The following is a 17,768-nucleotide window of genomic DNA, read 5'->3' on the forward strand; positions in this document are numbered from 1 at the left end:
TCTATTCCTATATGTAGATTATCTGTTTAAAGATTATTAGATGTTAATAGTCTGGGTTTTGTTTGATCTATCCCATTTCTCTTTGTTAGATTGCATTTACTTTTGTCTTTACATATATTGGAAATGTTTGTTCTGTCTTTTTTGAGCCATATGATATTGGAGTAGTAGCACTAGTAGTTAGGAGAAATTCTGCAAGCAAAGTGCTTGACTGATGTATTGGAGCAGGATGGTAAACTTGTAAAATTCAAGTATCTTCTAGGGAGGAACATAAAATTTTCTGTTTGCCTGACTCTGCCAGCATAGAGGAAAGTGGGTGGGAGTTTCCTTTCAGATGAAATAGGTATTTAAAGAAAGGAAGGCATCGACAGAGAATAATACAGATGATACTTGTTCTGAAAGATTGGTGTGTGGGGTTTTTTTTTGTTTGTTTTGGCTACTAGTAAATAAAAGGATTTTGTTCTTGACCATGTGATCTTTTTAAATAAAGTCAATTCTAAAACTGTTTTTCATTCACAGATCACTGTTATGCTATAAGATTCAGCTGAGTTACTAGGTCACAGCAGCACTGCAATATTGAGGATTTTCCAAACTTTAGCTGTGACAGCAGACAGAAAGCGCTGGAGCCTGCTGATATGACAGGTCGTGTGACGTCAGTGAATACCTTGTCTTGAGGCAGGATAATATGCGTGGGCTCCCCAGTAAAAATGCATCATTCAGTAAGAGCAGAACCCAGAGAACTGTGTGGACAGTGGTAACACCAAGACACACAATTTGTAGTACTTGGTCCAGAAGAAGAATAAGATGTTGTAACAGTGTCTAGCCAGTCACATCTGGTGGTCCAAAGCTGCCCAGGAGAGTGAAATACTCCACTCTTGTCTGTTCCAGAGACTTGGTTGCCATGGTCACAGCTTTAGAGATAAAGACTTTCTTTTCCTGTATTTTGTATGTGTAGTGGAGGGTCATAGCAGTGGTGTTGCTGCTACTAGAAAATCCTGTCTTTTCCCTTTCATCCACTGCTATTTTATGCTCCTGAATTGAAAGCTTTTGGGCTCATATGTATTTCAGATACTTCAGGTTTGAGAGGCTGTGGCTTTTTTTACTCTTTTTATTTTTCCTTTAAATCAGAGACAACACATTTCTAACAAATAACTGTTTCTGGAACAATAACAACCCTGCCCCAGTTTTCTGTTGACTGTTGCAGTGATCAGAATGTCTTTGTCACATGTACAGGTTTCTCCACCCTTCCCCTGCACATGCCTCCCCCCGGTTTTTTTAATCTTACAGATGTATTTGAGAATTGTAGAATACAGTTCTCTATTTTGTCTCTGCCACATAATCACTCTGCAAATGAGTAACTTGGAGTCTTCAGAAGTGTGAAGTATACTGGATAAAATAAATACATTGTAGTACTTTCACTATTTCCCACCTCCTTTGTGCCCTTTTATTGCAGCTCCAGATGCACACACAAATCTGTACAGGTATATATACACACACCCCCATACAGACATCCATGATTAAGAAGTATATGCAAGCAAACATGTTTTTAAGCTAGATCTTCTATGAGGTGCTCCTTATAAGGGATTTGAGATTGCTGTTATGAATGATATATAAATGATTTAAAGATTGAGCTCTGTTTTCAAAATTGATGTGATGATATCATAGCCTTCTGTCAGTAAGAAACTAAGCTGGTTGTCCAGGGTGTTGTTTTCTATTCAATGTTCCTGTCTATAAATGTGCTTAAGGGAAAAAAAAGTGTAACTCTTTTATTTGAGAGGCTGAGTCATATTTCTTGCCTAATATGAATCCAGAAGGGATTTTGTTGGTTGGTAAGTTAATTTTCTCTTCTCTAAACTACACATACTGAATTATATATTTGTTGTGGCATGACACTGGCACTTAAAAATAGTTTTGTAGGTAGTAGAAAGATTCAGTAACGAAACAACCTTGTTCAGTTGTTTCTCAGTTTGCATCCATAAGTTTATAATATGTAGAAGCACATCTGTCAGCAGTGGAAAATAAGATTGTGTGTGTGTGTGTAAAACATCAGTTTGCTTTCATGTACATAAAGATAGCCTGCTTATTCCATTCAAGCTGTGGTTTTCAAAGGTGAAGTGCTGCTGTCCCCATCTTCTGTAACTTTTACCACTTCTTCCAGTCTGCTGCTTTTTCTTTCAACTAAAAATTTTTCCTTTAATCAGAAGTTGAAAACTTGGCTCTGAAGCTGTTGCCAGGGAAGATGCTCTGATATGTAATAACAGAAGTCTTAAATATATTCTCATTTTTTACTCCTGGGTGTGTATGCATATATAAGAGGATAAAAAGTCAGGCCACTCAGATCTTGGTTTTTGTTGAAAACACGGTTTTATCCTCTTTTGCCACTATAGTATAATAACCTTAATTGAATAATATTCTATTATATATCCACAAGATCATTGCACAGAATAATCTGGCTCTGAAGGATGACTGGAAGTGAGGCACTTATAGATGCATCTGGAGCTAACAAAATCTGTTTTGAATTTTTGAAGTTCTGTCCAATGCTAAACAGTATGTATAATCAGGTCTTTGAAATGTGATACTGTGCCCCCAAAATTCTTGGATTTATTAAAAATTTATTTTAATCTGTCTCAGTTCCTTGCCCATAAAAATAACATGAACTCCTAGTAATTTCCCAGGGATAATACGATAATCTTTCTGAAGCACTTGAGTACTCTACCAGTGAATTGCACAGAGAAAAGTGATACAGAAAACAAGGATGGATGTGTGTGTGTATACATATAAATATTCCCTCCATAGTGGACTTGCCACAGAAGGTGATAGAGAAAGTTTAGTCCTTCACACTGAACAATAAGGGAGAACAATGACTTCCTTGAGTCTTGTTCATCTTTTGCTGTGAAGGATTCTGGGTGTTCTGTGGGGGAACAGGACATGCTTATAGCTTGAAGGACTACATTGTGTATATAAGGAGGCCAAAATAGTATTAGCTGAGTGACTGTATTATTTCCAAACTTCTTAACTTTGCAAACACTATACTTTTAAGAATGTGTATTTGGTCACACCTCTAGTGTGAATTGTATAATCCTTCATTATAGGACCTCTATTAGTATAGGTTTTGTGTTCTTGAAATGTTGTGTTGTTGGGAGCTTTGTAGCCAGTATTGGTTCAAAGTGTTTGTAGACAGTCCAGCTGTGAAGACCTCTGCGTAACTTGGTTTCCTTCCAGTAAATATTCAGTTCTGTAATGATCCCTAGCATTGACAGCAAATCCTGGAGAGGGATGAAGAAAATGATACGTTAAAAAAACCTGGATTCAGTGCAGTGCAGTATTACAGTAATCTATGGTATGCAAATGATTTTCTAGGGAACAAAGAATCAGTTGCATTACTTTCTTCTACTCTGAATTCAGAGACTCTTGGCCATAGAAGTAACAGAGGTGATACAACAGTGAACAGAAATGGATGAGTTTCAGAGAAATAATTGCAGATAAAGAGATTTTATACACACATACACACACACTTATCGTATGAGATCCCTCAATCCCAGTCCAATATTTTTAGCAGGTGTTACTGATAGAACTTCAATGTTACACATTTTTTCTGGTAGCAGTGGAAGGGAAAATTCACATTGTATTACTTGAGGCTATAAAGAATTCAAACTTAAGGGAAAAAAACCATTTCATGTTATAGTAAATATTGAATACTTTTAAAATGCTTCACATGTCTTTTATATCTGATAGTTATAGGAAAGATGCCATTTCAGCAATTTCTTATGAGTTTAATTCCTATAGGAAATGTGTAGGATATAATATGAGCTCATTTCAAATACATTTAAGCTCAGTTTAGATATCTTTAATGTTAGTTATAAATTAAGTACAATTACTAAAATTATTACTACGTAAAGTTATTATGAAAATAATTTAACTTGGTATAACAGTTAAAGGAATCAGATTATCTAGAGCCACACAACTGATGAACTAGCCTTGGAAAGGTATTCATATTGCTGACTGCTAAGCTACATGGAGAACATTCAGGTGTTAAAGTGTCAGAGGTAAAGATCATTTTTAAGAATGGAAGGAAACATTTGAGCTTTCCCTTGCTATTTGTAATCTAGAACACTAGAGGACAGCACTAAAATATTACATACATGTTTTTTGTTTACACTGTTAATGTAGATGCTTTGAGAAGAAAACAAATGACACTGTTTTGAACAGAGTTAGGGCAAGTGGTATTCTTCTGTATTTCCTTTGTTCCTTTTGAAAACATCTGACTTAACACATTATATAAAATATCTTGTTTCTTGTGGTCTGAGGTCTAAGATATTTGCTGCTTTAGAAATTAAGCTCTTTTTTTTTTTTTAAATAGTAATGCTGTAGAATAGACCCTTGTGTAAAATTACACTTTTAAGGTCCAGAAAATGAAGAATTAGTTTGCTCATCTGTAAATGTTTCATGATTTATCTGGTCACATGAAATGTTCTATGCTAATACTACAATGTGCAATTCCTTGAAAAAATTACAGCTTCTCTTGTGTTTCTTCAGGCACACTGGAACGACATGAAACAGGTGAAACAGCAAAAGCAATTCTTACTTTCATGGAAGATTCAGAATACTTAGTGGCAGATGCTTTACTTCCTGTATCTCAAGAGTCAAAAAGAAATAAAAATGCTGGATACAAACCCTCCAGCTCTTATAAGCATGGCACGGTGTCTTACAATCCTACTCATACAGAGAAATCTGCTGATGAGGTAAGAAAAAGAGTGTTTCTCAAGAACAATGACTTGTGATCCAAATTCTTTACCCTTTCACCTTCACTGATGCATAGCCCTGTATTAGTGACGTGGAGGCTTGGTTTTAACTTTATAAAGCCTTGTTCTGACTGGCTCACTTTTTATGCCTTCAACCCCATTTCATAGAACAAATGGGGAAAATGAGGGAGTGCCTTCTGCAAGGTCACCCATAGATCATCTCGGAGGGATTTTCTCAGAGACTTAGCACCCGCACCCATAGTTTAACCCTGTTTCCTTATGCCTCTGGCTTATGACTGCACCCATTAGCAGTACCGTCAGAACAATCAAACCCACTGGTTTGGATTTGTATGTCTTGAGAAAAAGCACATCATAGCACAATGCTATTGGCCTTTCCATTATCGCTTTTCTGTGAAATTGCAGATTCCTGTTGTCATTCAATGCTAGTGTTTTGGATGTTTGTTTTCTGGTAACATCATTACAGAACAGAGTGCAAGTGCTTTACATTTATGAGTGTAATTAAATTTGGCACATTATTGGTTAAAAAGAGGATGGCAGTGTTCCCTTTGAGATACTAGGCTGCAAATAGTTATGACAGTCTTCAGGAGAGATTTGGCCAGGCACTGTACTTAGCTTTGTCTAGTAATTTTGTATGGAAGTTGTTAAACTAAATAATTGCGACTACTGGAAAAGATGTGTTCTGTCATTTCGTTCTGAAAAAATAATAGAAGGAAATACCACACTGCAACTATTGTTAATGTGCAGCTGAAGCTGAGAAAATGAGTACTGAGACACGATGTAATGGGAAGTAAGGTTGAAATGCAACAGTCATTCTATTTGCTTGTGGCCTAGATATATCTGCATTTTTATCAGTTATTTGTAGATATTTTAAAAGCTTGTATTTATTAAATGTAAAACCAATTGTTAAAACTGTCTCAGATTTAATACAATCTCAAATTCAATGGTGTAGGTATAACTTTATCTGGGTTGGAAAACAACAGTACATACATTTTTCTGAAAACCCTGTTTGTGAATCAGGAGTGAATATATTCACTGAGCTCTTGATATCAGTGCATCTTAAGAAGGCCTCAATGTCATTTGTTCTTCCTTACCATTTTTTAATTAATGGTTTTTGGGAATTCCATTCTGTGTGATAAACAGAAGTAGTCATCTCTGCTAGTCCTCAATGCTGAATGTAGAAAAAAAATATCTTCCTACAAGTATGGGAAGATGAAAAATGTTTTCCCTCAACTCTCAACTGGAAACAGCCTTCAGAATGGTCTGTGGCCTTTTTCTGGCTTTATTAATTATGGTAAATGAAACACTATATATCCCAAAATTCTCTCTGATAAAATACAGCTTAATCTAAGTCCTCATTCTTAAATTTTCTTTTTTGATTTTTTTAATTGTAGCTACAAATTTACATTTAACTTTAAGTTTTAAATGATTGCTGTTTAACTCTTAATATTTATCTTTGACCTTTTACTAACCTTAGTCTGATTTCTAAAGTTCTTTTTGATCCTATTTTCTGAAAAGTCTTATTAGAGCGTAATCCTGCTGAGCACATTGTGGGGCAGATGGTGCACTAGTTGGCCATTGACACAGAATCTGATCTCACTGTTAGTTTGAAAAAAAGGAATAGTTTCTTCTTGCCTTTTCAAAGAAAAAGTTATAGTAGTTGTCTTTGGAGTGCAGTTTTGGTCATACCGATTAAATTGAAAATACCCTGGATTTAACAAAGTGGCTGGAAAGAAAATGTGCTGCTCATGGAATATGGGAAAATAGTTTTTGGTAGATTTTTAAAGTGTGGAGTTTAACATGCTTTGGGGATTATTATGATCTTAAATTGGAAGTAATATCACAATAGATAGTAGTGGAGTTGTAATAATAATCTATAGTGCTTTCAGGCACATGTCTTGGCTGCTCTGATTCTCAATAAAATATTCCATTTTATTGCTTAAACTTTGTTCATCAATTATCTTGTCCCAATAAAAATCTTCTTTTTGAGAGAATATTATGAATGTGTCTTAAACTTCCCTATGACTGTCAAGGTTTTAATTTTTTTTCTTGATTTCACCTTTTTTGTCATTATAGTCAAGTTATTGTAGTCTAATTTCCTAACAAGTGAAGTTCTATACTTGGGAAACCACTTTTCATTCACCAAAAATCTCTCATCCATAACATCTAGTGATTCTTTCTACCTCCAGACCCATTAGAGCAGGTTCTGTAGATTTGTGTGGGAGATGCTGGAGGCTAAATGTATAGGGTGTAGCTGAACCTGGTAGGAATATAACAATAGAGGGTCCCCTTAATGCTATTCCAGAAGCCCAATGCAGGCTACACAAAAGGAGCGTGGAGCTCTGTGGCTTTTTTTAACACTGTTTTGTTATTGCTGAAAGGAAGGCTTGTTATGAACTCCACAGTTTTGCTTAGTTCTTCTGTGGGAAACTTTCAGTTTTTTCAAAAAGTGCTGTGTTGACTCTTGTGTCATTGTACTTTATCATTTTGATATAGTCTCCTGAAATCCAGATCCCATGAAATTAGTGAGAATTCTGTGAATATTGGAGAGTTTGACATTTCATACCATATTAATAATCGTGTAATGACAACACAGATGAAAGTATCATGGAACTTTCAGATTGTTGAAAGGTTTTACTATGCATGCACACAATGAGTATTTCATTGTCGATTTGCTTCTTTGGCAAATTGTGTATTAGAAATTTAATAGCACGCAAAACTGTTAATAACATTTCTATTTTTAAAAAAGTCAATTTTAGCCTCTTTTTAAATAATTGAGTTTCAGAAGATTTATGTAACAAAGAACGAGGGGGACCTATGCTGTCCTGTTGGTATTATGCTTGTGAGTGATCCTGATTTTGTACAATGAGATGATCCACATTAAGATTGCAAGTAAGATTCAGTGGTTTTTCTTAATATTTATTACCACATTATTTTATAATTAATACCATATTTAAGACAAGCATAGATAACATTTGCGAAGTAATGGTTTCTTTTTACTCTATCTTCAGAAGAAAAATATCCTCACACAGCAGTCCAACTTCAAAGGCTTTCTTTCAAAACATTTGTCATCATGTAAATCACAGATACAAAAGCAGAATGCTTTGATTTCATGGTGTTTTGACCATTTTAATTCTTTTATTCTGCTGCACGTGCCAGTGGGAGTACCAATAACAGATGAGTGTGACAAATGCAGTTAACACAAGATCCATATTCATGTTGTCAAATCCCCTTGATATATTTAAACAGATTTTAATTATTTTCTATGTCGAAAGACCCCAAATATATAGCTTAATAGTTCTTGAAGAAAGCTTTACTTAATATGTGAATGTAAAACCTCTCATAAAAATGAAACTTTTATATTGGCCTTAGTCATTGACATAGGGTATTCATCAAGTCAGCAATTTGTGTGGCAAAGTGCCATTTGAATAGTGTATTGTTAGAATACTTATGGTCCACTTGACAAGGGCTCTTGCTGTAAATAGTGCAATTTGACTCCAGCTGTTAAAGAGTGGCTTTGACAGCAGCCAAATAGAATGGAGATGCTTTACTGCACCGCAGAAAAATCAATATTGGGTTCTTGTTCATAGTAACCTATTTTTTCTTTTTTTTGCAGATTTATACAAGACTATCTAGAGTTCATTTGTGGAAGTTTAAATATTATTTTTAAAGTGGGTCTGCTTTATTTTCAAATTAATGTTGGTGATAAATGATGCTTGTGTTTACTGGAGGAAAAAAAAAGGCAAAGAAAAAGACAGTACTTTGTGGATATGTGTAAACAATGTGGTAATGCAGCATTATTTCAACTCTCTAGCTTATGTGGATGGATATTAGGATATGCGTGCATAAGCTATGTAACTAATGACAAAAAAATGCTCTTCCTCTCTGTGTTTTTTTGCTTTTCGTAGTGCTACTGTAGTATCCCTGTCAATTTTCTAAGCATAGGGGTTTTTTTAAAGCAGATTTCTTTGTTGTTCTCCCTGTAACAACCTCCATAGTTGTTGACAATCTATAGTGCCATTGTAGATTTTCCTGGAGCATAGTCTTGCTGGTGCTGAACAGTTTTCCAGCAGTATTCAGCGGCACAACGTTGCTATGATACCTGGCCAGTAGCAATAGGTATTGAATCACTGGTCTTAATTACAATAGACTACACACTAGATTGTGTGTTCATGGTGTTTATATGGAACTAGCTCTCATTATCCCTTTAAGTCATATAGTTATTTTTGAAAATTGAAGCTGCGTGAAAAGGTGGTTTGAAAAAACCCAAAACATTAAAATGCTTTAAAGCATCATATCAAGATTTCATAGATGCATATAGAAAGCTGGATATGTCTGGGAATTGTTTTCCTGATGTTCCAGACACCTTTCATGTTAGAAAGCTTCCTAGCTTTTCAGTTTAAATAATACTAGCTTTCAGTTTAAATAATTTGGATAGAAAGCTGTGTTCATCATGCACCGATATTTCTAGTGATTTCAATAACGTAATTAGAGCTGCTTCTGGGTAAAAATGTTGGAGGAAGAACAGCTTCCAAAGTTTGTGCAATAATTGCTAAACCTTGGACTGCTGAATTACACTACTGAAGAGCTAAACCAGTGAAAGTGAACTCTTACTGTGTGGATAAGACAAGAAAAATATGAGAGGGAAAAAATGTATGTATTCATGTATGAACTTTTATAGGAATGTTACATATATTTACTGTTTGATATATTCACTTGACAATTTCTTAAAATACTGTTCTTTGAGCATTAATATGTGGTGCAGAAAATAGTCAAAATACCTAAATAAGGGTTTACACAAGATCTATAAAAGCTCATTTTGATTTATGCAGTTGCTAGAAACAATTATGAGCAGAGTAGTTAAATACCAGTTACTATAACACTTGTAAATGCATTTTGAACATTTTAGATTGACATACCTAGTATTAGTTGTTTTAAAGAACTTATTTGCTTATATAATAGCATGCATATTCTGCTCTAAACAAAATACACATAGGCAGGATGCTTCTGAAACAGAGGTATTTTCTTAGTAGGAAAGCCAAATTATAGTTTTATACTTGCTTAAAACAGAAACAAGAACGTACAGAAATTATAAATAATAAAAGAAATATCTACTTTGTTACATTGCTGAACAGAGAAAGTAAAAGACAATAGCAGTTATTTGTTTTAGTATAGCAAAGGATGCAATTTAAAAATAAAATTGTTATTGGAAGCCTGGACAATCACTACTAGTTAAATCTCACTGACGGAAAAATTGATAGAAAAATGGAAATTAGGTACAAGCGCAAATACCAAATAATACTTATCAAATACAAAATTAAGTGTGGTACTATAAACAATGGTATGTTAGGCATAGGTTACTTTTGGGTTTGGTTTTTTCCTTTGCTGGTATTTAGAGTATTATTATGAGGAATTATAGATTTGATCATTTGTATGAAGTGGATTACTAAGAACAAAGCAAACCAGAAAGTGGTACAAGAGTTCTCCTTAAAGTTGGTAACTTTTATATTGCTGCTTGCCAGGGTATTTCTATTTTTTTACTGGGAGTGGTGTTCAGAAGCTATTTTTAGTAGTATATTAAGTGTAATAGGGAAGTGAGTGAAGAAATGAAGCAGGGGGAGCATGCATATATTTTTATTTCCTGTAACTCAAATGCAAAGCGTTTCAGTACTACATTTCCTGCGAAATTTCTCGAGTGTTTTATCAAGGTAGAAACATAACTACAGTGAAGTAATAACTTCAGAGTTATTAAATTAAATTGGTATGAGTTAAAAGGCATCATAACCCTGAGAGATATTGATAGCTTGGGCCACATGTCAGCTTTGGTGAAAGTTACTGCAGTTTTCTGAGTTGGTCCACCAAGTCAAGAATTTGTTGATTTCAGTGGTTTTTTTTCCATTGATTACCTCAAAGCAAAATGAAAGCAAAAACTTGCAATGGTGGTATGGTAGCACACTTTAAACTTGCAGATGTGGATAGTAAGTAACAGACTGACAGAAATCTAAAAATAAGCCTTAGCTCTTTATTTCAACACTTCAGACACAATTTCTATATATTTATACAAACTTGTTTCTCTATTATACTGGAAGTGACTGAAAATTTTTTTCCCTGCCTAGACAACTAATTTGACCCTATTCTAAAGCTAGGTGCTACAGTGTCCTACTAGTAATAATTCTAAGGTCAACATCAATAGTCCTTGTGAATTATCTCACATTGAAGGACCATTTATTGAAGCTAACCAAACTGTTGCTCTGTTTCTCATCTTCATCTTCTCCCATATCTCAGCTGTCATGCTGTAATTCCCTTCTCTGTCCCTTGGAAACTATAGCAAAGTTTGTATTTTGTTTTTTAGGGACATATCTTTGTGAACAGAAACAGGGTTTCTGTCCTGCTGAAGTGCTGTTCATGATATCTTATTCTCCATTTATGATTGTTTCTTTCAGTTCTGAGTGTTGAGTCATATATAGTTTGACTTTTCCTATCTTACATTTTACCTTTACTACTTTCTGGTCCCTAAGATGCAACGTCTTCTGCAGATCAGCCTAATTGCTTTACCTCATGAGTACTCTACCTGATTGTAATAATTCTAAAATAAATTACCTCATCTTTGTTATAACCTTTATATTTTCATGTTGTCCAGTGATGTTTTTGAGAATTCTTCACCATTCATGACAGGAGGATAGTAGAATCTTTACACTTGTAATAAGAATCTTTTAAATTCTATACATTAAGTTCTCGTTCTCTTATAGTTTAATTAGTATTATTTTAGTGAAGAAAAATATCAACAGGAATTCAGATGTATGAGACTTTGCCTAGGTCTCTGCCTCACACACCTACTCAAAACATAGAACAGTGACTACTTCAGAAATACATTGGCACCTTAAATGCAATTATAGAACTAGGACTTGCAACACCAAACCTTTCTATCCAAAAGAAAGACCTTGCTATCCACTAGCTTTCTTCTGATAACTAATTAAATCTTTTATCTCAGTTAAATAGAAGAAATAAAATACTAAGCTAAACTGTGGTTCAATTTAAACAAAGCAACAGCAATGGTTGCATTTCTATTCTCTTGACATGTTTTTCTACATATTAATTCTCTAACCATAATGTTTTCTGGTGGTCAGATTTCGTTCTTGCAGTACTTATGGGAAAGATGAATCAGCCAACCAGATATGTCTGAGAATGTTTGCAAATATTGTCACCTTAGAAGCTCATGCAGTTCTACTGCCTTCAGTAAGATTGAACAGCTCTCAAGGAAAGAACAGTATGAAATCTGTAGGTACAGAGACTTAGCTGCTGTCCTGATACATCCTGGAATGATACAGGATCTGAAGAGAGTCTGGCTTGTCTATTCCTGAATTTTCAAGAATAGCATTTTCTAGGATAGACAGGATTTTAATATTTAAGAATTTAATCCCATGATTTTTTATTTTCCTTAATAGAAAGTCACTTGCTTACGATATGATCTTTTACTTGTTACATAGATAAATTTTATGCATGGGACTCTTAGAATCCAACATGGGAAATATACTATCAGAGCAGCCTAGGGCAAATATGTTATCTTGGTTGGAGTCAGCAGCCAGCCATGGGTTGGTAACTTAATTTTTCTCTACATCAGTCCTTCTTAGGACAAAGCAATGTTCTCATACTTTTACGCTCCTTCTAAGGTCATGTTGACTGTATCTCTGTGTTCAGAATTATTCTCACAGATAATTGGATGTTCATTCATCCAGTAAATTTTTCAGTATAATAATTCCTAGATCCACAAGTCAGTACTCTGTTTTGTGGATTGCTGCAGCATTGTTTGTCCAGTTGATGATCCAGGAAACATGGGAGATATTCCATCTTATGGCTTTTCTTCCTTATTGCTGAGTAAGGCTGAAAATGTGTTGGCTACCACCTATCTCAGAGCTGTATATATTTCTAAAGATATGGTTACGAAATTTACTTCTACATTCAAGAGAATGTCTTAAGATAGAATATTCTGAGTATTAATTATATAAATTAATAAGTACATTTAAAACCAACTTATCCTTCCCTTCTCTTCCATCTAAACTTTTAATCATGCAGAGACTGTCCATGTCAAAGATGGATCTTAAAATAAGATGAGTGGATCTCCAGTTCATTTTTATATTTTCTATAATAAAAATGTTGGAAGAGACTTTGTCAAAGGTACTGTGTTTAGAACTGCCTTTCTGATAGAGTGTGTCCAGACAGGTAGCGATATCATTTTTAAAGCAAAGCAGAAGTTGTCTGTATAAAGTTGTTTATATATAATGTATATTTCTTCAAATATTTTCCTTAAAAACAAAATGCGGACTTGTTTCCTGCTGTTTAAAAACTAATGTGAAAAATATTCTCTCTATTAGCTTTAGTTGCCAGTTATTCTTTGATGTCATGTTATGATTTGTCTCCAGGATCACTTTTATATGTACACTTGCATTAAATTCAGTGAAAAATTTAAGTTCAGTATTTGTGATGGGGAGAGAGGCAGACAGTGTGGACATGAAGACAAAATAAGAGAAACATTTAATTTTCATACCAGATCTTTACATTGAGCAATAGATGTGTTAGCAACTCTCTTTGAACAATTAAAAATGTGTGGTGCCCAGTAGATCCATCTGGCCAGCAATCTGTCTGACAGTGGTCTCCCCTACATGATGAAAAGGGAGGTTTATCCAGTTGCGTAGTCTATTCATCACACAGCTTGGACTTGAACACTCCTTGGCTTAATTACTTACATTCTGCCATAGACTCATCAAGAGTGATGCCACAATTACTGTTCAAAGTGCTGCAAAGGTAGTAACATTCTCCACTGCGATAAAAAAAAAAAAAGATTTACACTGTTAGAGGAAAGAGGTTGACTTTGCTGATGTTGCAGTTAAATTGATAGACAAACACTGGTGATGTAAGCTTGAAAAATATTGTAGCGTTTTCTGTGTGGGAGATGGGTTCTCAGGAGGATCTGGGTGTCCTTGGTAATGTTACCAGAGTTGTTGTAGTGAATAATATAATAAAAGTAATGTAAGGCAAGTTCAAAGCACTTCTTTAAACTAGTTCATATGCGAAAATTCATCATTAATTGACACCTTTGTTTGGGACTGCATTGTCCAAATGATGAAGCCTCAGGTCAAGCATACATTGCACGTGAACAGCCGGGCACCACTGTTAACTCCAGGCTTTTTACACTTAGTTATTTATATATGAGTACTGAGGTTTAAAAAGGGTAAATGAATAAGAAAAAGTTCTGAATGCCCCACTTAAAAGTATCCTCAGTCCTATGACTGAGTGAAGTGTCTGAAGCTAAGGAACATGGATGATCATGTTATACTAGCACCATTATTCCACGTGATCCTCACCCGATGCATAAGCCAGCATTGCTTTGGAGAGGGTAGGCCTGACCTGTCTGCCCACTTTGAGAGGCTGTGGATACTTTAATGACAGAAACTGTTTGCACATTCCCTGAATTTGAAGCTCTAGGAGGTAGGCAGGGTTAGACCTGGGATTGTGCACGTACAGATTGCTGATAGGAGCTATGTTGGATTAGAAGGTGCATATGGTCTTTACGGAGAGATGAAAGTATAGCTGATAATTTGCATCCTTCCTCCCTGTGCAGGTTCTTTTAGAGTTAGTGTATGGTGTATATGTTTAAGAGCTATTTCAATGATATACCTGCTGTTTGTAACTATTTTAATTAAATCAACCTTGCACACATCCTGGTTTGTTCATCCTTTCAGCTGAACAAGAAAATAAGACAGCTGTATATTTGCAAATGACAATGGGTTCATTGTTAATAAGACTGTTTTGAATTGTTGATTGAATTGGGGTGATATTAGAATGAAGGACTAAAAAATTTTTGAGGGCAGTATTCTAATGAAACATCCATGGCATCCTGCAGAAAGATGGAAATCAGAATTTTACCTCTTGGGGAATTTTTTCCTTCAGAAAACCAAGTCAGGCTTAAAAAAAAAAAGGCATCCCATGGTTTTACCCAATTTAAGAAATTTTCAACACTAAATCTAGTTAAGCCTGTATTACATTTGTTACTTAAGGTTATGAACTTAACAAGGCAGGTTTGCTCATGTGATTTAGCTCAAACAAAAGACCATTCAATGTTATTGTTGAACAATAAATTATTTTTCAGTTACAAATACATAAATATGATCACAAGACCACATTTATATCTAATTATCAGTTCTTCAAGCATCACTTGGGGAATTTGAACCTTTCTCTTATGTGTTGTATGACTAAAATTTTGGTTCAGTAATTTAAAGGGTAAGGGCTTTTAAGAAACTTAAGGTGGGGAAATTTGAAATGAAGGTCCAGGCTTTCTCTGAATGCTCTATACTATCCAAGTGTTTCAGTATTCTTTCACTGAATGATCTGTTTAATCATGTGCTGCGTGCTGCTCTTACTGTCATAGTAAAAGACTATAATAAATTTTCTTCTTGCTTGTCTTTTAATGATTAAAGTAATTAAATTAGGCTTCCTAAATTCACAAGTGACTTTGTACTAACCAGACATGTAAGTTATATCAAGTTTTTAGTTTTATTTGTAGAAGCTACAATAAAAAAAAAAATTTCCTAGTAGATAAAGAGATGTTGTGTTCATGGTGTGGGTTTAAGATGTGCTATTTGAAATCTGAGATTTTTGTGGAACTTGCTAACAATATTTTATGTTCATAAACCAGTTGGAAGCCCCAAACACAATTTCATTTATCTTTATATTCTAAGCTTTATAGAGTCTGCAAAAGTGTCCATCTGTTCAGCTGAGATTGCTTCAAATAGTGAGTGGTCAGAGAGACTTAGCTGATAAAGGTCAAAGGAGCCTCTTGACCCTGTGATACTTGCCAAAGCAATTGGAGCGTAGGGACTGATATACAGTTAGATATAGCTTGCTAACGCAATCTGCACTTTAATTGGTAATGATAGCAGGAATACACAGTAAAGTCATTGCTGAAAGAAAACAAAAAGTATCCAATATAGTAATTTATTACCAGTCAGTGGGTTTCACGCGCTAGGTTGTTTTACCCCTGCAGTGGTCAGAGAAAGCAAAAAGGTACTCTAACACTTAACTGAAAATGGATGCCCTGCTGCTATCAGAGATGCATGGTGGTCAAATGATTGCCTGTGCCATTAGCTTGGTAATGTTTTCTCTATTGTAAACTCAGCTCCCCATGTTGTTCCTGTGCATCAGCTGCAGATTGAAGGCTTTCTCGTTTGTCTTCTATTTGTGCTGCCAATCATCAAGCTGCTGTCCACCAAGCACATTTCAAGGAGACAATTTTTTTTGCTATTGACTACCGTCTCTAGTAACCGAGGGCTCAGAGGATTTAGAAGTGATTTTAATGCTTTAATTTACACTGTGCCAGCCATTTTGTGCATCGTTCATGTATTTGTTTTCTGAGACAATTCCATGAGACAACTACCGGTTTCCTATTTTGCAAAACTGTATGTGAGATAGCACCTGCAAACGTGTCCCCAAAACGTAATTCTTTCTCTTATGTATATTATATGTAATGCTACTATTTTCTTCAAGAAGATGAAAGAGAAAGATGTCTGTGCAGGTGAGGACACCAAACTACTCTGTATTTAAAACACATTTAGTGCTTCCTACTATCAAGGATAAAGCACCATGGAGAGCAGAAGAGAGCCGTGTTTGGCCATGTTGGTGTTTAAGAGCACGAGGTGTGGCAGCCATGCTTCACTTGAAACAGTTCTTCCAGCTCTGTGAAGTACAAGTGTAAGAGGCAGGGTAGAAGTAGCTAAATAACTTTTACAAGCAGCTGTGTGACATGCTTATTTTTTGTGAGCCTGGAGCCAGACCAATGATGAGACAGGATTCTGAGAAAATTTAGGAGCTTTGAGCTTTTCTTGAGGTCCCCGTGACTGGCATGATCAAGACACCTGAAAATTCTTAGCCCTGAATACATTTGGCTTGCCAGATTCTACTGCCTCACCCTCCTCTTGCATTTCTGTGAATGAAGTTCTTCACATTTTAGGGTTTTTAAAAAAAAAAAAAAAAATCCTATTTATTGTCGATGTTGTTGATTACCACAAGAGGTAATGAACAGTAAATGATTCAAACATGTAAATGCTCTTTAAAGTTTCTATTGTCTTTGTAGTGTAGTTAAAGGTCAGATTACAGCAAAGACAGGTGTATACAGAAGTATATTTTAGTAAAGAACTAATTACTATTTAAAAGAGGAAGTCTTGCTTAGCTGACAGACTTTTATCATGTACTTAAGCGCACTTTTGTATTGGGCCTGTATTAAGAGCATGTAGTCTAATGACTGTCAAAACAGAAAATTGTAAATCTGCCAGAAAATCTCAGACAAATAAGAGACAGAAAATCCCCCACCCTAAAACAATCAGAAGCAGTGTAGCTTCTATTAATGAAAGAATCTTCCAATTGTTTTGGACAATATTTCAATTCTACTCACCCACACCCTTCACACCCCCAAATCTAACTAAAATTTTGCCTAAAAATAAATTCTTCAATTTCTGTCTAACGTTTTCTTGAGTCTTTGTGGGCAGCAAGCTGTGGATGAAGTAAGGGACTGATCTTTGTTTGACTTGTTTAATGTTAATGGATCAAAATATACTCTGTCACAAGGGAAACCTCAAGGGAACACAATTAAATCCCTTGAATATTGCATAATCAAAAAAACTGATCAGAGTCAGCAGAATAACCCACGTATATGCTTTATACAGCATGATTCATTCTGCAGGCACTGGGAACTTTGGGCCAAATTTTTTGTTACTTTTATGTTTTGGATAAAGTGAGAGCACAATGGAAAAAGAAGGCCAGAAGTCTGTAAGGAAAAGTAACATTTAATACTTCAGGACTTGTTTTTTGTAGAGCTTGATACCACCTACACTGTGAGACCTAAGCAATTTATTTTCAGTGGTATCAAAGTGATGTCTAAGTATATTTTGAGTCTCGTTTGCCTTCTAAAAATCTACTGTGTGATTTTACCACTATTTCCTTTATGTAAAATGAACATCA

General features: G+C 35.1%; 1 protein-coding gene across 1 annotated transcript in view; it reads left to right on the top strand.

The window, feature by feature from the left end:
- WDR72 (WD repeat domain 72) overlaps positions 1-17,768 on the top strand; it is a 104,206-nt gene that overhangs the window by 27,768 nt on the left and 58,670 nt on the right. Inside the window, exon 13 of the mRNA XM_065641875.1 lies at positions 4,534-4,739. Coding sequence (XP_065497947.1) covers positions 4,534-4,739 — 206 coding nt within the window. The remainder of the gene's footprint in view (positions 1-4,533; positions 4,740-17,768) is intronic.

Source organism: Caloenas nicobarica, chromosome 10, assembly GCF_036013445.1.
Source record: "Caloenas nicobarica isolate bCalNic1 chromosome 10, bCalNic1.hap1, whole genome shotgun sequence".
Classification (NCBI taxonomy): domain Eukaryota; kingdom Metazoa; phylum Chordata; class Aves; order Columbiformes; family Columbidae; genus Caloenas; species Caloenas nicobarica.